At 28.3% G+C, this 17310-nt stretch overlaps 1 protein-coding gene across 3 annotated transcripts in view; it reads right to left on the bottom strand.

Moving 5' to 3' along the window:
- Positions 1 to 3139, bottom strand: part of Awh (LIM/homeobox protein arrowhead) — a 53584-nt gene extending 50445 nt beyond the window's left edge. For all 3 annotated transcript variants that reach the window (XM_088187726.1, XM_088187724.1, XM_088187725.1), the window contains exon 1: positions 2833 to 3139. Coding sequence is in view for 2 of the 3 variants with exons in the window: in XM_088187724.1 (XP_088043850.1) it covers positions 2833 to 2838 (6 nt within the window). In the remaining variant the exon portion in view is untranslated. The remainder of the gene's footprint in view (positions 1 to 2832) is intronic.
- Between the last annotated feature and the right edge of the window lie 14171 nt (positions 3140 to 17310).

The following is a 17310-nucleotide window of genomic DNA, read 5'->3' as shown; positions in this document are numbered from 1 at the left end:
CATCACACTTAGTTGTAACACATATGAAATCGTATATATAAAAGATCTAATAAAAATATTATATTATATAATAAAAACTGAGAGGCACTTGCGTATTCTATGATACAATAATCTAAAGTTAATAAAAGAGTTGGCAGTGATTCTTAGACTTATGCAATTTACTTGTTGATTTATAGTAAAAAGTACTTTAAACCACTTTATTAAATAATTAATTAATCAGAAAAAAACAATAAGTACTAATAACACCTTATAAAAACATAAGTGTAGAAAAGACGATTTTATATATACAATATTTAAAAAAAAAAAAAATCAGAAAAAATATTGATGGAATTTAAATAGTAATAAATATTATATATAAAAATATTACTTCTTTACTATTGTTGTTATTATTATTTTTATTTTTTGGTACAAATTGTAGATAAATGTTAAAATAGTAGTTTATTTAATTGGGAACTTGCTTAAATTCACTGTTTTTATTTTATCTGTAACGTCAAATTTATTATAGAAAATATTTACCTTTTTAAAATCATAAAAACTAATTTTAGAAAGCTCTTATTGTAAAAATTTAATCAATATCTAAATAGAGTTCGTGAATTTTATATATGTTTTACACTATTCTATTATTGGTAAGATCAAATCTAAAATAAGTAAGTGCAATTAAAAATTAACAATAAAAAGTCAAAGCTATCAATTAAGTAAAAGAAAATAATAATAAAAAATAATCTTTTAATGATTATTTTTTTAAAACTGCAGGTGATATTTAATTGATGTTCGTTTATATACATATATGTGAGATTATTTTAGCAAATGATATTTTCAAATTATTATTTAGTTTATATATTATAATAAATATTTTTTAAATACATATATATATATAGAAAATACTTTACATAAATAAAATTCCATTCAGAAATTGTGTGAATATGACGGTTTATAAATCAATAATAAAATCAAATTAATACACTAGTCTATTTTTTTTAATTGTTGAAATTTAATATCTCATAAATATATAATATCGTTATTTATAGAGTTTAATATAAAAAATAACTGTAGTAGTTTAAAATAAATTTGCTTGATTCTGGACACAAATCTGTCTTAACATGTTAATCCGAGTTTATCGAACGTTTCTCAATAGAAAATCTTGAATTATGCGCAGATAAGTTATTTATCATATTATAGCGGTAAGATAACACGTTTAAATAATGATAATATATATATACCGACATATAAACCCTATTCCCCTCTCAGCATGGTAGCGATAATGATTATAAAAGTTTTATATGAATTACCAGTTGAAAACTCATGTTTCTATTAATTAATAATTAGGGAAAATCGTGTTTAATTTTGACATGCCATATATTTTACAGTATCTAATAGCTTAAGAAGCTCTGTGTGGAATTTATTATGCCATACTATGCGATCAAACGTTCTGATTTTTGTTGTACCCTCGATCCATAACAAGATGTCCCTTTTTATGGCACACCCTTCTATTTCATCCCCATGGCAATATTGTAAGTTATTGAAATTTATAACGCCATTGCTAAAAAACTATTGGTAGATATGATAGCTAGCAAAAAAGGCGCACCTGGAGTTTAAAAAGGGTAAAAAAATATTATAAAAATATAATAAAAATATGAGGGTAAATGAATGTGTATAAATAATTATTTTTATGTGTGAGTGTGTGTATACGATCTTCTTTGATGTATCAAAAGGTGCAACCGGAATGTATGAATCACATAGAAGATGATGATAAATCATCGATCGATCTTCAAAAGGTCGTTTTTCTATGGTTACTTATACTGGGAATGTTTTTCAAATCCTCTTGACTCAATATTGTATTTAAATTAGGTGGTTTTATTAAATGTCATGTGTTTAAATTGAACTGTTCTTAAAAATTGTTTTTTTTTTAAATAGTGCTGTAACTATTGCTTATAATTTTTGAACTTCTTAGGACTTTTATATATATATAATAAAGTTTTAGTAAAGCGTTTGTTTTTATATTATACCTATCGATTAAATTATTAATCCATAAATCATTAAACATATTTTTATTAATAAACACTTACGTTTTACATAAAATTGTCTTAATTAAAAAATGTAGTGTTTACAATTATTCAATATAATAAATTTAATAAGATTTTCTATTTAATAAAACTAAAAGAAATACAAATTTAAATTAATATGTATTTAAGGTTTGGTATTTTATCAATATTATGTCATATAATCTTTAATTTAAATCACCGATTAAAATAAATTTATACGAATACAGCCATATATATTTTTGTATGATTTGTAATTAAGAACTTTAAATTATATCGTAATTAAATTTATTTAATTTTTTTAATTACAATGCATTTTTAATTTCGTTTTTATAAGCTTAAAGTTCTTATTTAAAATAAATTAAATTTATTTTAAATTTAATTTCATTTCAATTTAAATGAAAATAAATAAAAACATGGTTTATGATATTGGGATATCGACTGATTTGAATGGTAATAAATTATCTCCATAATTCTTTATTTTATAAGAAGGACTAATTTTAATAATATTTAATTATATTTGTGAAAGTAATTATTTTACAGTTAAAATCTCGGTTTAAGAAACGTAGCTTTATTATAAAAAAATCAGTGTTAGATAATTATTTATTATCAATATTAATTAAAATTATAATACTTGATATACAATATTTAAAATGCATTACTGTTGAAATGATATTATTTTAAATGTATATCTTCTTTATTCTCACATTTTATAAGAAAAGGTATTTTTGTTATTATCCAGTCAGTACATTTAGAAAGGGTTATCTATTATTAATTATAAAAATATCCTTACCTTCATTTCCACCTTGACGCCGTACAGTTTGAACCGCTAATAAATCACCGGCTGGCGATGTAACATTTGACACGTTGTCCAACACACAAAACGAAAGTAAACCAAAAAAACAAAAAGGAACAAACTTTGTTACATTATCAATTAAACTTTTTTTACACAGTTCACTCGTTGTCCGTGTCCGTTTCGCGAAGGGCAACTCGAGTACGCGGGCGCGAGTTTGTTTTGTTTTGTCCTCTAAGATTTTCGCTTTTCAGTGATTTTGTTTTGAAAGATTTCGATCTCGAATCGACCACGGTCGGCTTGGCTGACGTGCGGGATACATCTGCGAGACACGGAGAGCGCATGTCGAAGATCCTCGATCCCCTCTCCATTTTATTTTGTCCAATGGCTAAGCTTCGAACTGGAAAAGCACGCCTTTATGTAACGCGATTGGTTCAATGGACGAGGGGCGTTACTGATGGAATTTATAAAGCTGTAACAAATTTTACATAAAAACAAATTCATTCGTGCATATTGTACAAGCACTATTCGCGAAGGATTTAATACAGAGGGTAACTGGGGAAAATTACCCAAATGGAGCATTGAAGGCTCAATTAACAAAAACAAAATTTAATTAGTGAGCCTGGATTGGTAAAATCGCTTTTTGAAATTCAGAATAAAATGTCAGGAACAGAAAAGACTTTAAGAAATGCACACGAGAAAGCAAATAAAATATATGCATCAATAAATCATGAAATTCTTTAGCTCTCTAGGATTAAAAAAAAAAAATATTTCAGGAGCCGGATGGCGATAGTCATAGGCAAGTCGGCTAGTGCGGATGTTCTGGCTCTAACGAACATCAGAAAAGGGCGCGATCGTGATTCTCGAAAACGTTCCGGAACTCAAAACTGACATATAAGTTTTTGCAAGAACTCAGCGAATCGTATCCAAAGCTCTAGGATATAAGAACGGATAATAACCACTTACAAAATTATCTCAAGAACATTTTCGATTAAGAAGCTTATTCAGGGACTCCAAACTATATCTCGATTCAAGAATGCTGCGAAGTAAAGTGTCATAGAGGACGCGAATAATTGACGAATCGTCAAAGTGAAATGCGTTTTTCATAACAAACTCGAGCATCTTGAAAGATTTACTTGCTCTTAAAAGTGGTTTCTCTAAATAAAATGTTTCCACCGGGTTCGTAGGATTTAATAATGCGAACGGAATTGAATGACACAGTATAGGACTTTCTGACACTAAATGGCATATGATATTTTCACCATTATGTGATCATAACATTTGGCTAAGAATCTACTTTTCATATTATGATTTTTATCGCTAAAGTGAAAAGCAACAGATTCTTAACAGCCAATTTACTCTCATCTTAAGCGATATATATTTGTAAAAATTATAATACTAACATGTATTATATTTTAATTTTTTAATGATCATTTTAACTCATGAATCAATAACTTTTTTTGTGTAATACAAACAATTTTTTATTTATGTGTCAAGATAAGATTTTGCTTTTATCATATACCTTGTTTTAGTAATTTACTACGAAACATATTTTTCAGCAGATGAGGTTTCAGTATAATATAACTTTGAGATGTTTTTATAAAAACCAGACAGTGAGATACGATTAATATAAACTATTGCCACAAAAATCGCATTTTCATCCAAATAAATAAATATTATTTTGATGGTAGGTATATAGAACGAAATTTCTATATGTAAAAAGCGTTTCGTTCATATAAATAAATCAATTTGGAATTCGTTCTAATTTATTCATACGGCCCCCCAATTTATAAAAAAATAAAATAGGGTTGATAATAAAATTTGGCACAGGCGTCGGTAAGGTCGGTAAACCCCCTTTTAAATAGCCCTTTGTGGGTTTAGTTGTAACGAGATTATTGGAACGTTAGTTTGACAGTTGCGAGTTGTACTAAAGCATTTATACATACATGTAACTGTGCCATATTAAAACAGGATTATACTAAGCATACAGTAGGCAGTATTGTTGATTTGTTAGTGTGATCTTGCTATTTAAATTTATACCAAGATATTCTTTTTTAATAATTTATGAAATAATATAAATATAAACGACCCAAAACTTATGATAGATATTTATCTTATAAAAATAATATATATTTATCCCGTAATTGGGCTCTGGAAGTTGTATCTCAATTACATTAACAAGCATAGCATTATTGAACCATTATAACACCGTTAAAACTAGACATTTGTTCATAGAACTACACTAAATGTAAGCCGATTATACTTGTTGAATATAATAATTCGTATTCTCGAGCTAAATATGTGTTTATCTAATTTTATACTAAAATACTATTAACAAAAATCATTTTATTTTTATTACAATATTTTTGATGTACTCATGTTATTATATTTATAAAAAAATATTTTTTAATATTAATATAAAATGATAATAAATAAAAAAACGATTTGCTGTTTATGTTTTTTTTTTATGCGGTGCAATTAAGTTAAAAGTTGCATTTTTTATTACATATATTCATCAGAATTATCGTTGCTATATCACATTGTTCATCAAGATTTACAATTTGGTTCAAGATCGCTTTTATTACAAGAAGATACAGTACACTTTGGTTCTTTACAATTGGAATTAACTTCATATTTATTACCGTTCTGTGTTGATTTTTCCTTAAGCAAGGTAATCAGTGATTTAATTGATTCCATGATTCTTTTTTTATGCAGTTTTTGATAACTGGACATACAACTATTAAGCTTGCATTAGAATTTGTGTCATTAAGAAAAACATGATTTACTGTAAAGTTTAATTATAAGTACAATAAAGGGGGCTAGATTTTATTTCGCGTCATTATCGTTTTATAATTCTTCAGCGATATCTAAATTTATATTAATAATATCTTTTTTATTTAAGGCATATTCGTAAGTAATTGCTCGATATAATTAAGGCTAAGGTTATCAACACGTTCATCGCCATTTCATTCGTCAAAGTAATGATTTTTGCTGATGTAATCGACACTCTTTATAATGCTCGCTGTAAAATTAGGCAATTCATAAATAAAATATTATAATGATGCTTTCAAGTTTATAATCCACGAGAGTTGTTAATGGTCGGCATCAATGGCGTAGCTATGGTGGGGCGGGCCGCCCCGGGTGGCACTTGCTTGGGGGCGGCATATTTTCGATGGGATTGTCTAGTGTGTATATATATCCACGAATAGCAAGAGCTTACCAATAACCAATTAATTATTTTAAGAAATGCTGATTTTATGACTATGCAAACAATGTATAGGGGGGGGGGGGAGGAGCGGCAGTTTTAAGGATCGCCCCGGGCACCACATACCCTAGTCCGCCACTGATTGGCATATCATAAAGTTTCTGTTAATCGCTTGAATCATATTAGAAACATATTTTTGATGTTAAAAATTATATTGGGACGAGTGAGCCGTTTCACGTGTTTTTACGATAAGAAAATTCATATAAGGCAAAGCAAGAGTGGTTCTGAAATATTTCTTTGCCACTTTTTCAAACTTACTTTGGTATCATGGCAAAATTTAATTATCTGGCAGGTATTAGTAAAATTATAGATAAGTTTTCTATATGTAGAAATATATTTATATACTTATTATTATTTATTACATCCGATGTATAAATGTTACAGTGAATATGTATTTTTTGGAAAAGTTATATTTGAACTAGTGAAGTCCGAATACATTTTCATCTTATATAAGCGAAAATATGATTTATGGGAGCTACTATGCTGCTCTAAAATGTCTTTGAAACTCAATTTGATAGTTGCGAAGCGTGCTTTTGCTGTTCAAATCCAAACCTAACCCAATAAGAGTTCTAAAACTAATTATAGTTTGAGATCTTTCATTAGGTCAAGTCCCAAATACAAACTAAGTCAACTCAGGGGAAAATAAGCGGAAAAATAAGTATAGACACATCACATATTGCTCCACAGTTTGTCTATATTTCGATATTACACTATGTTTTAAAAATATGATAGCTATCCTTACCGATATTATTATGGACTTTTATTATAAGAGGATTGATCGAAGTGTTTTCAAACAGAATTTAAGTCAATAGGAGAGCGGAAATAATTATCATTTCTCAGAAGTCTAAAATTCACGTCAAAAGCAATAAAATCGTGATGGCGTAAAACGATTTATTTTACATAATAAAAAATATACAGGCAAATATTTTTTCAGATTAAGCCATAAAGCATATTTTTCTCAGTGTATAATAATATATTTATTGAAAAAAATAAAAAGCTTTTTTTTAAATAAGAAAGCCGTGCAGGCTTTTTAATTTAAAACAAAATATATATAAAAAATTTAGGGAATGGGACAGGGAGATGAAAGAATAAAAGTAATTAAAAAAGTTCATTGTTCTAAAATGTTTGCAAGCTACTGAAATCATAATTATCATTAAAAATATGCACCATTTTGGCCATGCGCGTTACAATTTCGCAACAAAAGCGCCCCTTTTGATGCGCTGCCCGGGGCTGCAGCCTCCTACTCCATCGCCCAACTTTGCCGTGCCATCACAACAAGTTCTGTTCGGGAGTCGAAAGTGTTTGTCCCCAAGGGCGCTGGAAGGTGGATCCGGTGTTGATTAACTCCCCTGTAAGATTCTATTAAGAGTCGGCTCCGAGGGGCAGCGCACAAACGAGCGGCCATTATGTAAACCGGGCCTCGGGGATTAGGATACACACATTGGCGGTTTGAAAAGTTCGCTTATAAATTTTATGTGAAGCATCGTCTATGAATGTGCAATTTCAGAGACGTGGCGAAAAACCAGATAGCATCCCGATTTTCAGAATCTATTGTGTCTGTCGGCAAATTTCCAAGCCAAGTATTCAAATAAATACAATTTTAACTGAAGTGCGCCAACGAGATGCTTTATCGTGGGTCCGTTAAAAAGTATTATATAAAAATAAAAATGAATGTCTTATGTTGTCAGTGTAGATATAATAGAAAGGTTTGGACAGTGGTTCTGAATAGGATCGATTTTTGCAAGTATTTTCAAACTGTGTGAAATGCTTCAACCATAAAGATTTCTCAGTTTAATACTACATTTTTAGCAAAATTTACAATTTAATTTTAATTAAATAATTGAAATATGTAATTATATATTTTATATTCTAGGATATTTAAGAATTTGATTTTAATTTGATTTATTGTAAATTTTTAATCGCAAAAAATAATGAATTTATTAGAATATTTAACTACCTCTGAAGCATCTCAGTGCTATAATTTGGGAAACTCTTTTTATTATTTATTAATTATGTGCTTTGATTTTGTGATCTTCTGCAATGTACAGATTGCACGTAAAATTAAGATGTTTTATAAGAAACTGCTAATTTTATTTGAAAATACATAAATGTAAAGGTTGCGATGATCTTAACTATTTTATAGAAATTTACACTTTCTCACAGAGGTGTATTTGGCAGTGAAATTTTTTGCTCTTGTTTCACAAATTTATGAAATATTTTATTTACTCTAATCAATTTGACTTCATTGTTTTTAAAAGTTGATTCAGAAAATTTCTTAAAAAATATTTCTATGGCTTATGTGTACTCATAAGATTATTAATTCTTTTTTTAATCAATTTTATTGTTACAATATATTTTGACTAAGCTTAATATGTATTTAAAGCAGTGATAAAGAATCTTTTGAGCTCAGTTTTTTAAAATTTTGAAAAAACGTAGCTTAAACCGGGAGATCTATAAATATCCATAATGATGATTGCAGTCCTTGTAAAAAAGAGTAATTCTTTAAGTTAGTTACTTTTCTTGTTGAATTCCATTTCTGAAATCTTTAATTTAAGTTTGATATTTTGTGAACAACAAGCCTAAGTACTTACTCTATTTGCCAGTAGGTTTAAAAGGTGTAAAAAAGGTTCTAAGCACTTCAGATTTTTTTGTTTGTAGTGGCATTCTTCTTCATTTTCCAAATGATTTTTTGTCAGATTCTTAAGTTTGTACCTCAATCAGACTCTTGAGCTCAGATGTTGTCTTAAAATTCTGCAAGTTGTATCTGCTAATCATACATTTGTATCCATTAAAAACCAGACTTCTTTTTATTTTATTTACTTATCTTTTGTCGAACTGGTAATGAGTTATTAAAATGAATTTGCTCCATTTCACTTTGCACAATTGTGCTGGCCTTCCCAAAAGTGGCTTTCATGTAACTAACATAACGCCAATATTTTTGCCAAAATTGTGTAATTTTAAGAACAGAGAGATTTATAAAAACATTAATATATTGATCTACTTATCATCATTAAACTGAGGAAAATGTGCATGATTCTTATCCTCAAGAAATACCTTAACTTCTTCAAAGCATTCCACAAATCGCTCAAGTACTTTTCCTCAGACTAGCCACTTTGGACTTTATTTATTATTTTATTTTATTATATAATTTAGCTTAAAAGATAATTTTTAAACATACATATAATATATAAGATAAACAAAAAATAAAAAGGATTTAATATTATAATTTATTTCTTAATGTACGAAGGTGTTTTTTTTATTCCATTTAGGAAGCTCATTACAGTTTTATTTTTGCGGATTGTCCTAGGAATATTATAATATAAATTCACACCTCCGTACACATTTCCCCTGGCCGTACTCATTTTCTTATACCTATCAATCATTGAATTTTCTCTATTTCTAGTATTAAATCTATGTACATCTTTATTTATAATTAAATACTTATTAAAATACTCAGGTAACATTTATTTTATAACTTATATATAAATATTAAAGCATTTATCTTCAATATTTCTTGAATATTTAACCATCTATTAATCATACTTGTACAACTAGTAGATCTATTTTTATTTAAGACTACTCTCATTGCCCTATTTTGTAATTTTTGCAACATTTGTTTATCTAATTTATTATACATATCTAATATTGTTGCACAACCAGTAAAATAGTGATATATAGTACTATTGTAAATTATTTTTTTATGTTTATAATTAACATATATTTCATTCTAAAAAATATACAAATTTTTTAATATGTAATTACAATGTTCCTTAAAATTTAATTTGGTATCTACAATTACTCTTAAATATTTTATAATATGAACTATTTCTATAATATATCTACAAATATTTTTTATTATATTATCAAACATATTTTTGTAATTAATAAATATACATTTAGTTTAAGGACAATATTACTTAAACATATTTATATTGTATTTAATGCAATACATTAATGTGTCGTCCTCAAACATATGTATTTTACGCTTTTTCCATTAATAATTAAAATCATTATTGTATAATAAAAATAGCAATGGTCGCAATTTTGATCCCTGTGGTACACCGTGAAACATTATTTTCTCTTTGGAATACGCATCATTTATTTCAACTTTTTACGTTCTTTTTTTTTTAATAATTAATAAACCATATTAAAATTTTTTATTTACACCGATATTCTTTAATTTCTTTAACATTATTATTCTGTCTATTATTTCAAAAGCTGTCTTGAAATCTTTGGCCGACAATCATGTGTTTCAGTGAAATGTTTTTCTCTGATTCCCGATTGTTGTTCACATAGAATGTTTTGAGAAATAATAAAATCATTTAATTGTGTGATAACTACATTTTTCATATTTTTTTCTTATTAAGTGATGGAAGAAGTAGTAATCAAATCGGAAAATTCTCGCTAGTGAAGGACTTGAGCAACTATTAAATTCCCTTATTTTGTTACAACTGGCACATCTTCTGATGGATAATGCAATGAAAAGAACACTTGAACGTCCAATAGCTTCCATAAACAATATTACAAATACCATTTTTTTCTCACCATATTGGGTGATCCATCTGTCGTTAATGACACCACTTTAGATATATGCTTAGGTCCCAGAATGTTTTTATAACAAACTTATATATTTTAACTTTAGCAACTCTTATTTTAGTGTGAGACCATCAGAATATATAGCATAAATGGTATACTGAGCATTTGATGCGACATACAATCAACAAAAACATTTTAATTGATGCTGTATGTTTGTATTCAGTCTCGTTATTCTGTCTTTGATGACATTTCTACAGAGTCTTAACTAAGAAATTCGTATATTATTAAAATATTTATTTTGCATATAGTGCACATTTTTAAAGAATTAATTTAATAAATTATTCTTCTGTGGAGTGAGCAATGCAGAAATTTGTTGATGCTAAATTTGTAGAGCCTCATAAACTTAAGGATGAAATTTGATTGCCTCTTATAGAGATAAGTGTAGCTGTATAGAAATGTATTCCTTCTTATCATATACTTTTTTCTAGAAGCTGGCAATGATTAGTTTCAAAATGATCATCCGTAAACAATGCGTATCGTCCAAAATGTGTAACATCAAGACATTTTATACATAGGTTTACCATTACTGATTTAGAGACATGAAAATGTTTATATCATAAATTATAAATGCATCTTAGTGTGCTTTCTGTTTTTTGGTATTATATATGTTTAGGAAATCGAGATTTAATAGTCAAGTGATGTCAATAACTTTTTTTTTATAAAAGTTTTTCTTTGCATATGTAAGTGTGTTATGCGAGTATAACTTAACTAACTCCACATTAGATCTTTCCACCGCTTTGTCAATTAGACATTTAATAGATAAACTACCTTAAACCTTGAAATTATTAGCAGAAATTCACATGCACCCTATGATCTTCAAATAAATGAATCTCTAATATTTTTTCAAGACTTTAAAAATTGTTTGTTTAGTTAAAGCGATTAAAGATTAGTTTTTGCTATTTTAGAGCTCTAAATATATAATGAAAACTAGATATTTATACATACTTATAAGCATAAATGTTTAGTAAAAGAGTACATATAAATGTAAATCAAGTTCGTAGCTTGAATTGTGACTGCAATTTCGGTTTTTCAGATCGATTGGTGTTATTGTATATACGCCTTCGCCACCCCTGGTATATATTAATTAATTTATTATTATACTACTTTTGAAATACTCGATTCGAACTTGACGTTTCCTTCACTGTTTGGGCGTCAGACCGCGAACTTTTCATGCGACCCTTCCACGAACTCTTTCTTAGGCTTGGTGGCGTTGTAAATCAAAAACTTTCGTTTTGTTCGTCCGGTGATAAATGTTGAATAAAGGTCGTCGGATGTTTTTATTTGATCCCGTTTAACTGTATCCACAGTGAGGTGCCCGCGGCGAGCGGCAGTTCATTATGGTGCGCCCGGCTGCCCGGCACATAATTCTTGTGAATCGAAACCGCTCTAAGCTACGCATTGTCCGCGGTGCCCGGTTTAAGATTATAATTCATTTTTGGAAATTCCTCTTTCTTCACGACGACGACGACTACGACATAGGTGGTTTTATTCGCGACGGGGCGAACGACCCCGGTCTTGGCCGCCTCGTTAACGCCCAAGATTGCTTAGAATTTTCAGCACATGGAAATGCGCGATTAAAAATATAAATATTTTTAATTTGTAAATATATAAAGACATATTGTACCATTTTGTTTTGTATATTACATTTATTTTGATATGTTTCAGGTGGGTGGAAAAAATAACGCGTCGCTTAAAAAATAACAATTGCCTGACCTTATTATTTAAGCCAAATATACAATGATGGTTATGAATATCTTAGCTAAATAATATACGACAGTGCTTCAAAAATTCAATTCTTATGTAAAAATTCAATTTCATAATATCAGATAATCGGAAAAAAAACTTTCGGTGGGAGTTGCTAAGTTATAATAAAGATTAAATGAAAATAATATATAGGTATTATATCACACGATCTTGGAGGCCAATTCACAGATCCATTACGCGAAAGTATATGTGGCATTTTGGTGGCATTTTTCATCATCTTGTTGAGGAAATATAGAGCAATGATTCAACACCAAACAGTGATTTTTGTAACGGGGTGAAATAATGGCTGTGGATTTTTTTCACTCCAAATGTACGCCGCACGGTGGGGTATTTGCTCGATCTGGGCGGCCAAAAGTCGATTATGAAAATTTAAGCGCAGGTAAAAAAAAAGTTGCCCTGTAAAGCTGATAATTTTGTGCATAATAATCAACAATTCCCCCACTCCTTGCATAACGCTGGCGCCCCCACGATCGATCGGAAGTCAGTCATCCCTTCGAGTGTACGCATCGTTTTCTCGACGTCGATTGCATACTCGTACATTGGACAATTATTATAATTTTATTTGAGTACAGTTAAAAATCCAAACCATTGATTGTGATAAAAAAGATAAGTGTTTCAACGTTTCATAGCTCTTTGTTGCAGTTGCTGTCATATTAAACACACAATATTGTTTTGAATAAGTAGCATTTTTTAGTACTTTTTCCTATTCTTTTTTTTAATTTCGAGTTCATTAGTTATATTTCCCACCACTTTTTAATGTAGATTTTATATGCAATATAAAGCTTAAGCCTTTCTCTTTATGATACATGTAAAATTGGCTGCAGATTTTTGCGGTTTTTAACACATTGCATACCCATATTCTTAAAAATGGGACAGGGCTTAGTCGCGAAAGTTAGAACCTAAACGTTTTAAACTATTATAACTTTTTAATTAGGTGACGTATTAACGTCAAATTTAAAATACAGATTTATAATGATTGTTATTTTTTTAATAATATAATCACCATGGTAAAATCAGTAAACCTTAAATTGTGGATCGCGTACTAATGAAATAAAATAAGAATTTGTTTTAAATCACCAAATATACACATATTTAAAAATGAAAATGATACCGAATATGATAAAATACTAGTCAAATACTTTTTCTTGTTAAAAAAACAGCAAATATCAAACTTTGTGATATATATAATTTATTTTTTATTTTTAACACTTGACGCGGCGAAATGCGCACGACCGTTCAACACGGAATTCCTCTTCCCCGGGGCAACAATTTAAGCTATACTTTAAATTGCATGAATTATTTCATGAAAAATAAAAAAAAAAATTTTCTTTCTATAATGTATTTTTTAACACTTATAATATTATATATTTGACTAAGAGCACTTATGAAAACAACTAAAGTGGAGAAATAAGTTTGGCCGCCCAGATCGGGCAAAAACCCCAAAGTGCGCCGTGAAAAACAGTGATTTTATTTAATGAAAATTAGCTCATGTTTAGCCTAATCCTATAAATAGTATGAGAAATGTAATACTTCATTTTTGCATCCAAATTAAAATGATTATATCTTTAAAATAAAACATAGTGAGTGACCAGATTAGAAAAAATGGGGATAGGTATATATTATATCTTGAAACGAGCAATGTAATATTTGTTTCGGTCTTAAGAATTCAAATGCAAGCAAATATTTTATTATATAGTAAATATAAATAATGTGCAAGAATTACAAAACTAAATGTTAGTAATAGAAGACTGATTTTAACGACGGACTTGGTTAAAAGGTTCTTGGTTTCTCAAGACTACTATAAAATTAAATTGCATGTTACCAAATATTCTATAAAATCCATAGTCTATATTTTTGTATGAATACTTAGATTGTATAGTAATACATTTACGATGTCTTAACTTAAGCAACGTGAACTTTTAAAATAAAAAAAAATAAAAAGACGAAAATACAAGATTGTGCAAATAAATAAATTTTAAGAATATAAAAATACTATTGAATAGATAAAAACATATACTAATATGTATAGTTAACTGAAATCATTTGGTATTTTAATTATTAATAAATTAGTTTTTGTCAATAACATTTAGAAACACAATTATCTTTTATTATTTATTTTTTTAATATTCAGTTTTAAAAATTATATATTCATAAAAATCTACAAAAAAAAAATAAACAATCAACTTCCTTCTAAACAGAATCAATTAATATCCTCTTCACATATCAGATATATTATTTTATCCTTAATTACTAGTACGTCTATCTTAGGTATAATTGTAGATTATGCAATTCGAAAAAATGCCTCTAATTTAATGCGATTTCTATTTTTGTTTTTTATTGAGAACACTTAACAGGTTGTTTATAATGGCAGTAATCTTTTAATAGCTCTTTCACTTAATTCCGTATATTCCTCATTATCACTCATTATGATCCTAAATTAATAATTCAATCAATGCATTTTCCTAAGATAACGTCCTGAGATTATTCGTTGTCTTGCTTGTTCATAAAAAGGCAGTGCTTGTTTCAATGTTTATCGTCTGGATCAGATCGGGCTATAAATGTAAATATTACGACTCATTTTGCACAAAATAAATAAAAAATTAGTTAGTTAGCAGCTCTTGCAATATTATTGTATTAGTTTAGTGTGCGTGTTTTTTGGATAAAAAGTGGAAACTGTGGCGTACGCAGAAATTGAGAACCGAATAGATGCAAATACAGCGCTTTGCTATAAGCCAAATACTGTATTGTAGCAAATATGCAGCAGCAGATTGCATACATTTTTATAAGCTATTTATTTTTCAAAACTATAGAATTTTTAATAATAAAATAAATGTATTGTTTAACTTATGATTAGTAAAATTACCAATGGAATTTTTATGTCGCATTTTTTTGTACAAAATATGCTTTTTTTATTATTGTTTTAAAACATAAGATTTATTATTAATATTTTTGAGTATTCTATAGTGAATAGAACATCTTTATAATCAAAATTAAAAATTCGGTAAAATATTTTTTTATTGTGAGCATTAATTTTTTTCTGAACTAAGCAATTTTCGGCTTTAAGTAAATACAGCACAAGTCCCGACGATGAAATGTACATCACAAGAGTCAATTTTTTTTTGAAGAGCTCTCAAACCGCAATCTTTTGAAAGAAGCACGTGCATATATAATAGTAGCCGATGAACTGTTCAAAGGGAGTCATTATAGGGTTATCCTGATTGTAGGGTACGCGCATAAGGGGGTGAATTTTACCACAAAGGAAAATTATTACTCGCGATAAGAATTAGATATTTTGGTATATCCTTTGTTAAGAAGTTTCAGTAGAAATAAATTATTTACTTTTTAATTTTATGAATAGTGTTTGAAAATCGGTGCTCTAAGAAAGTAGCAGTTTTTCAAGCTAAATAAATAAAAATGTAATTTTTTGAAGATTTTAGCTTATTAGAATAAAGCCACGAACATAGTATTTGAAACAGCTGTATGTAATTGCATACAGATATTTTTATACCAATATTCTTACCACATACATAAAGTCTGCATATTTGCCAGTATATCCATCGTATTCCGTTCCAAAATGTCATATTTGACGCACTTCAGAAAAATTAAAATAAATGGTTTATAATACCTTAAACATCGCCCCCGATTTATCGGTGTGTGGTCGGGAGTTGTCACAACATCCCTATTCTCTATTTTAATGGCGAATTGACACTCGAGCGCATTAATTCGCGTCGCGCGCAACATAATTTGTAGCGCACTATATGTTCAGGAGTGTCGCGTGTCATCATTGTGCGACGCGTGCTCGAATTATTCAATTTCACTTGCGCACAATACGCGAAAATCGTCGGTATCAATAGAGAAGATCGAATTAGCGACGATGAAAGATGCTCGTATTTTAACCGTTTGTTCGTGTCCAATCGGATTGGTGGCATATTGTGGAGAAGAATCAAACGAAACTCGAATTGTAGAGATTGTAACGCATCGATAGATACGCGTGTGGTATATAGAGAGCGTGCGAACTATATTTAGTTAAAATATGATCAGTGTCACAAAATAACGAATAATGAAAAGTGCTTATAATTGTGCCGTAAAATTTACTATGTCTCCGTTGCTACTTTTACTTTTATAAAATAATGCGGAAAATGTATTATTTTTTTTGACATTGAAAAAATTCAAATAGGCTCCGTTTAACCCAACCACTAATCATAAAATAAAGAATGTCTTAAAATAAACCCTCCTGTATATAATTCAAAGCAAAATTGAGCACAAAAGTATAATAGGTTTAGTTGGTTAAAGAAAAAATCATACTCTATGTAAAAATAAGACATCACTACTACACATAATATAATCATTACTACATAAACAAACTTTAGTAACTTTTTGCAATTTTTTGAGAATTTTATTTTAAACATACAAAGTATGTTAAAATAATTTTATTTTAAATTATTTTAATTTATTAAATTAAAATAAAAAAATTTAAAATTTTTTTTTTTATTTTAAACATACAAAGTATGTTTAAAATAAAAAAAATGAAAGAAAAAATATTTCTTTGAGAGAAAAAATGTATTGCTTTAGTTGGAATCGCAGTGCCTAAATTTGCAGTACTTTATTATTAAAATATTTTATTTTATTTAAGAGCAATATACAGGATAGGAAATACAAATACACATTTTCATTGCAAATGTTTTTTGTAATATACGCGAATTTAATTAATAGGTTATATTCTGAAAATAAATCGCGAAGCCTTTAAGAATACAAATATATAAACATAAACATTTGTAAATTATGCCGCTTTACAAGTAGTAAAGAATATGTGTAATACTGATTTTTTCTAAGTCATTAAAACATTTTTTTTA

The sequence above is a fragment of the Plectrocnemia conspersa genome, unplaced genomic scaffold (assembly GCF_051122295.1).
Source record: "Plectrocnemia conspersa isolate PC_06_02 unplaced genomic scaffold, ASM5112229v1 ptg000006l, whole genome shotgun sequence".
Taxonomy (NCBI): domain Eukaryota; kingdom Metazoa; phylum Arthropoda; class Insecta; order Trichoptera; family Polycentropodidae; genus Plectrocnemia; species Plectrocnemia conspersa.
Note: the sequence above shows the minus strand (reverse complement) of the source record. Positions and strands in the feature narration are given on the sequence as shown.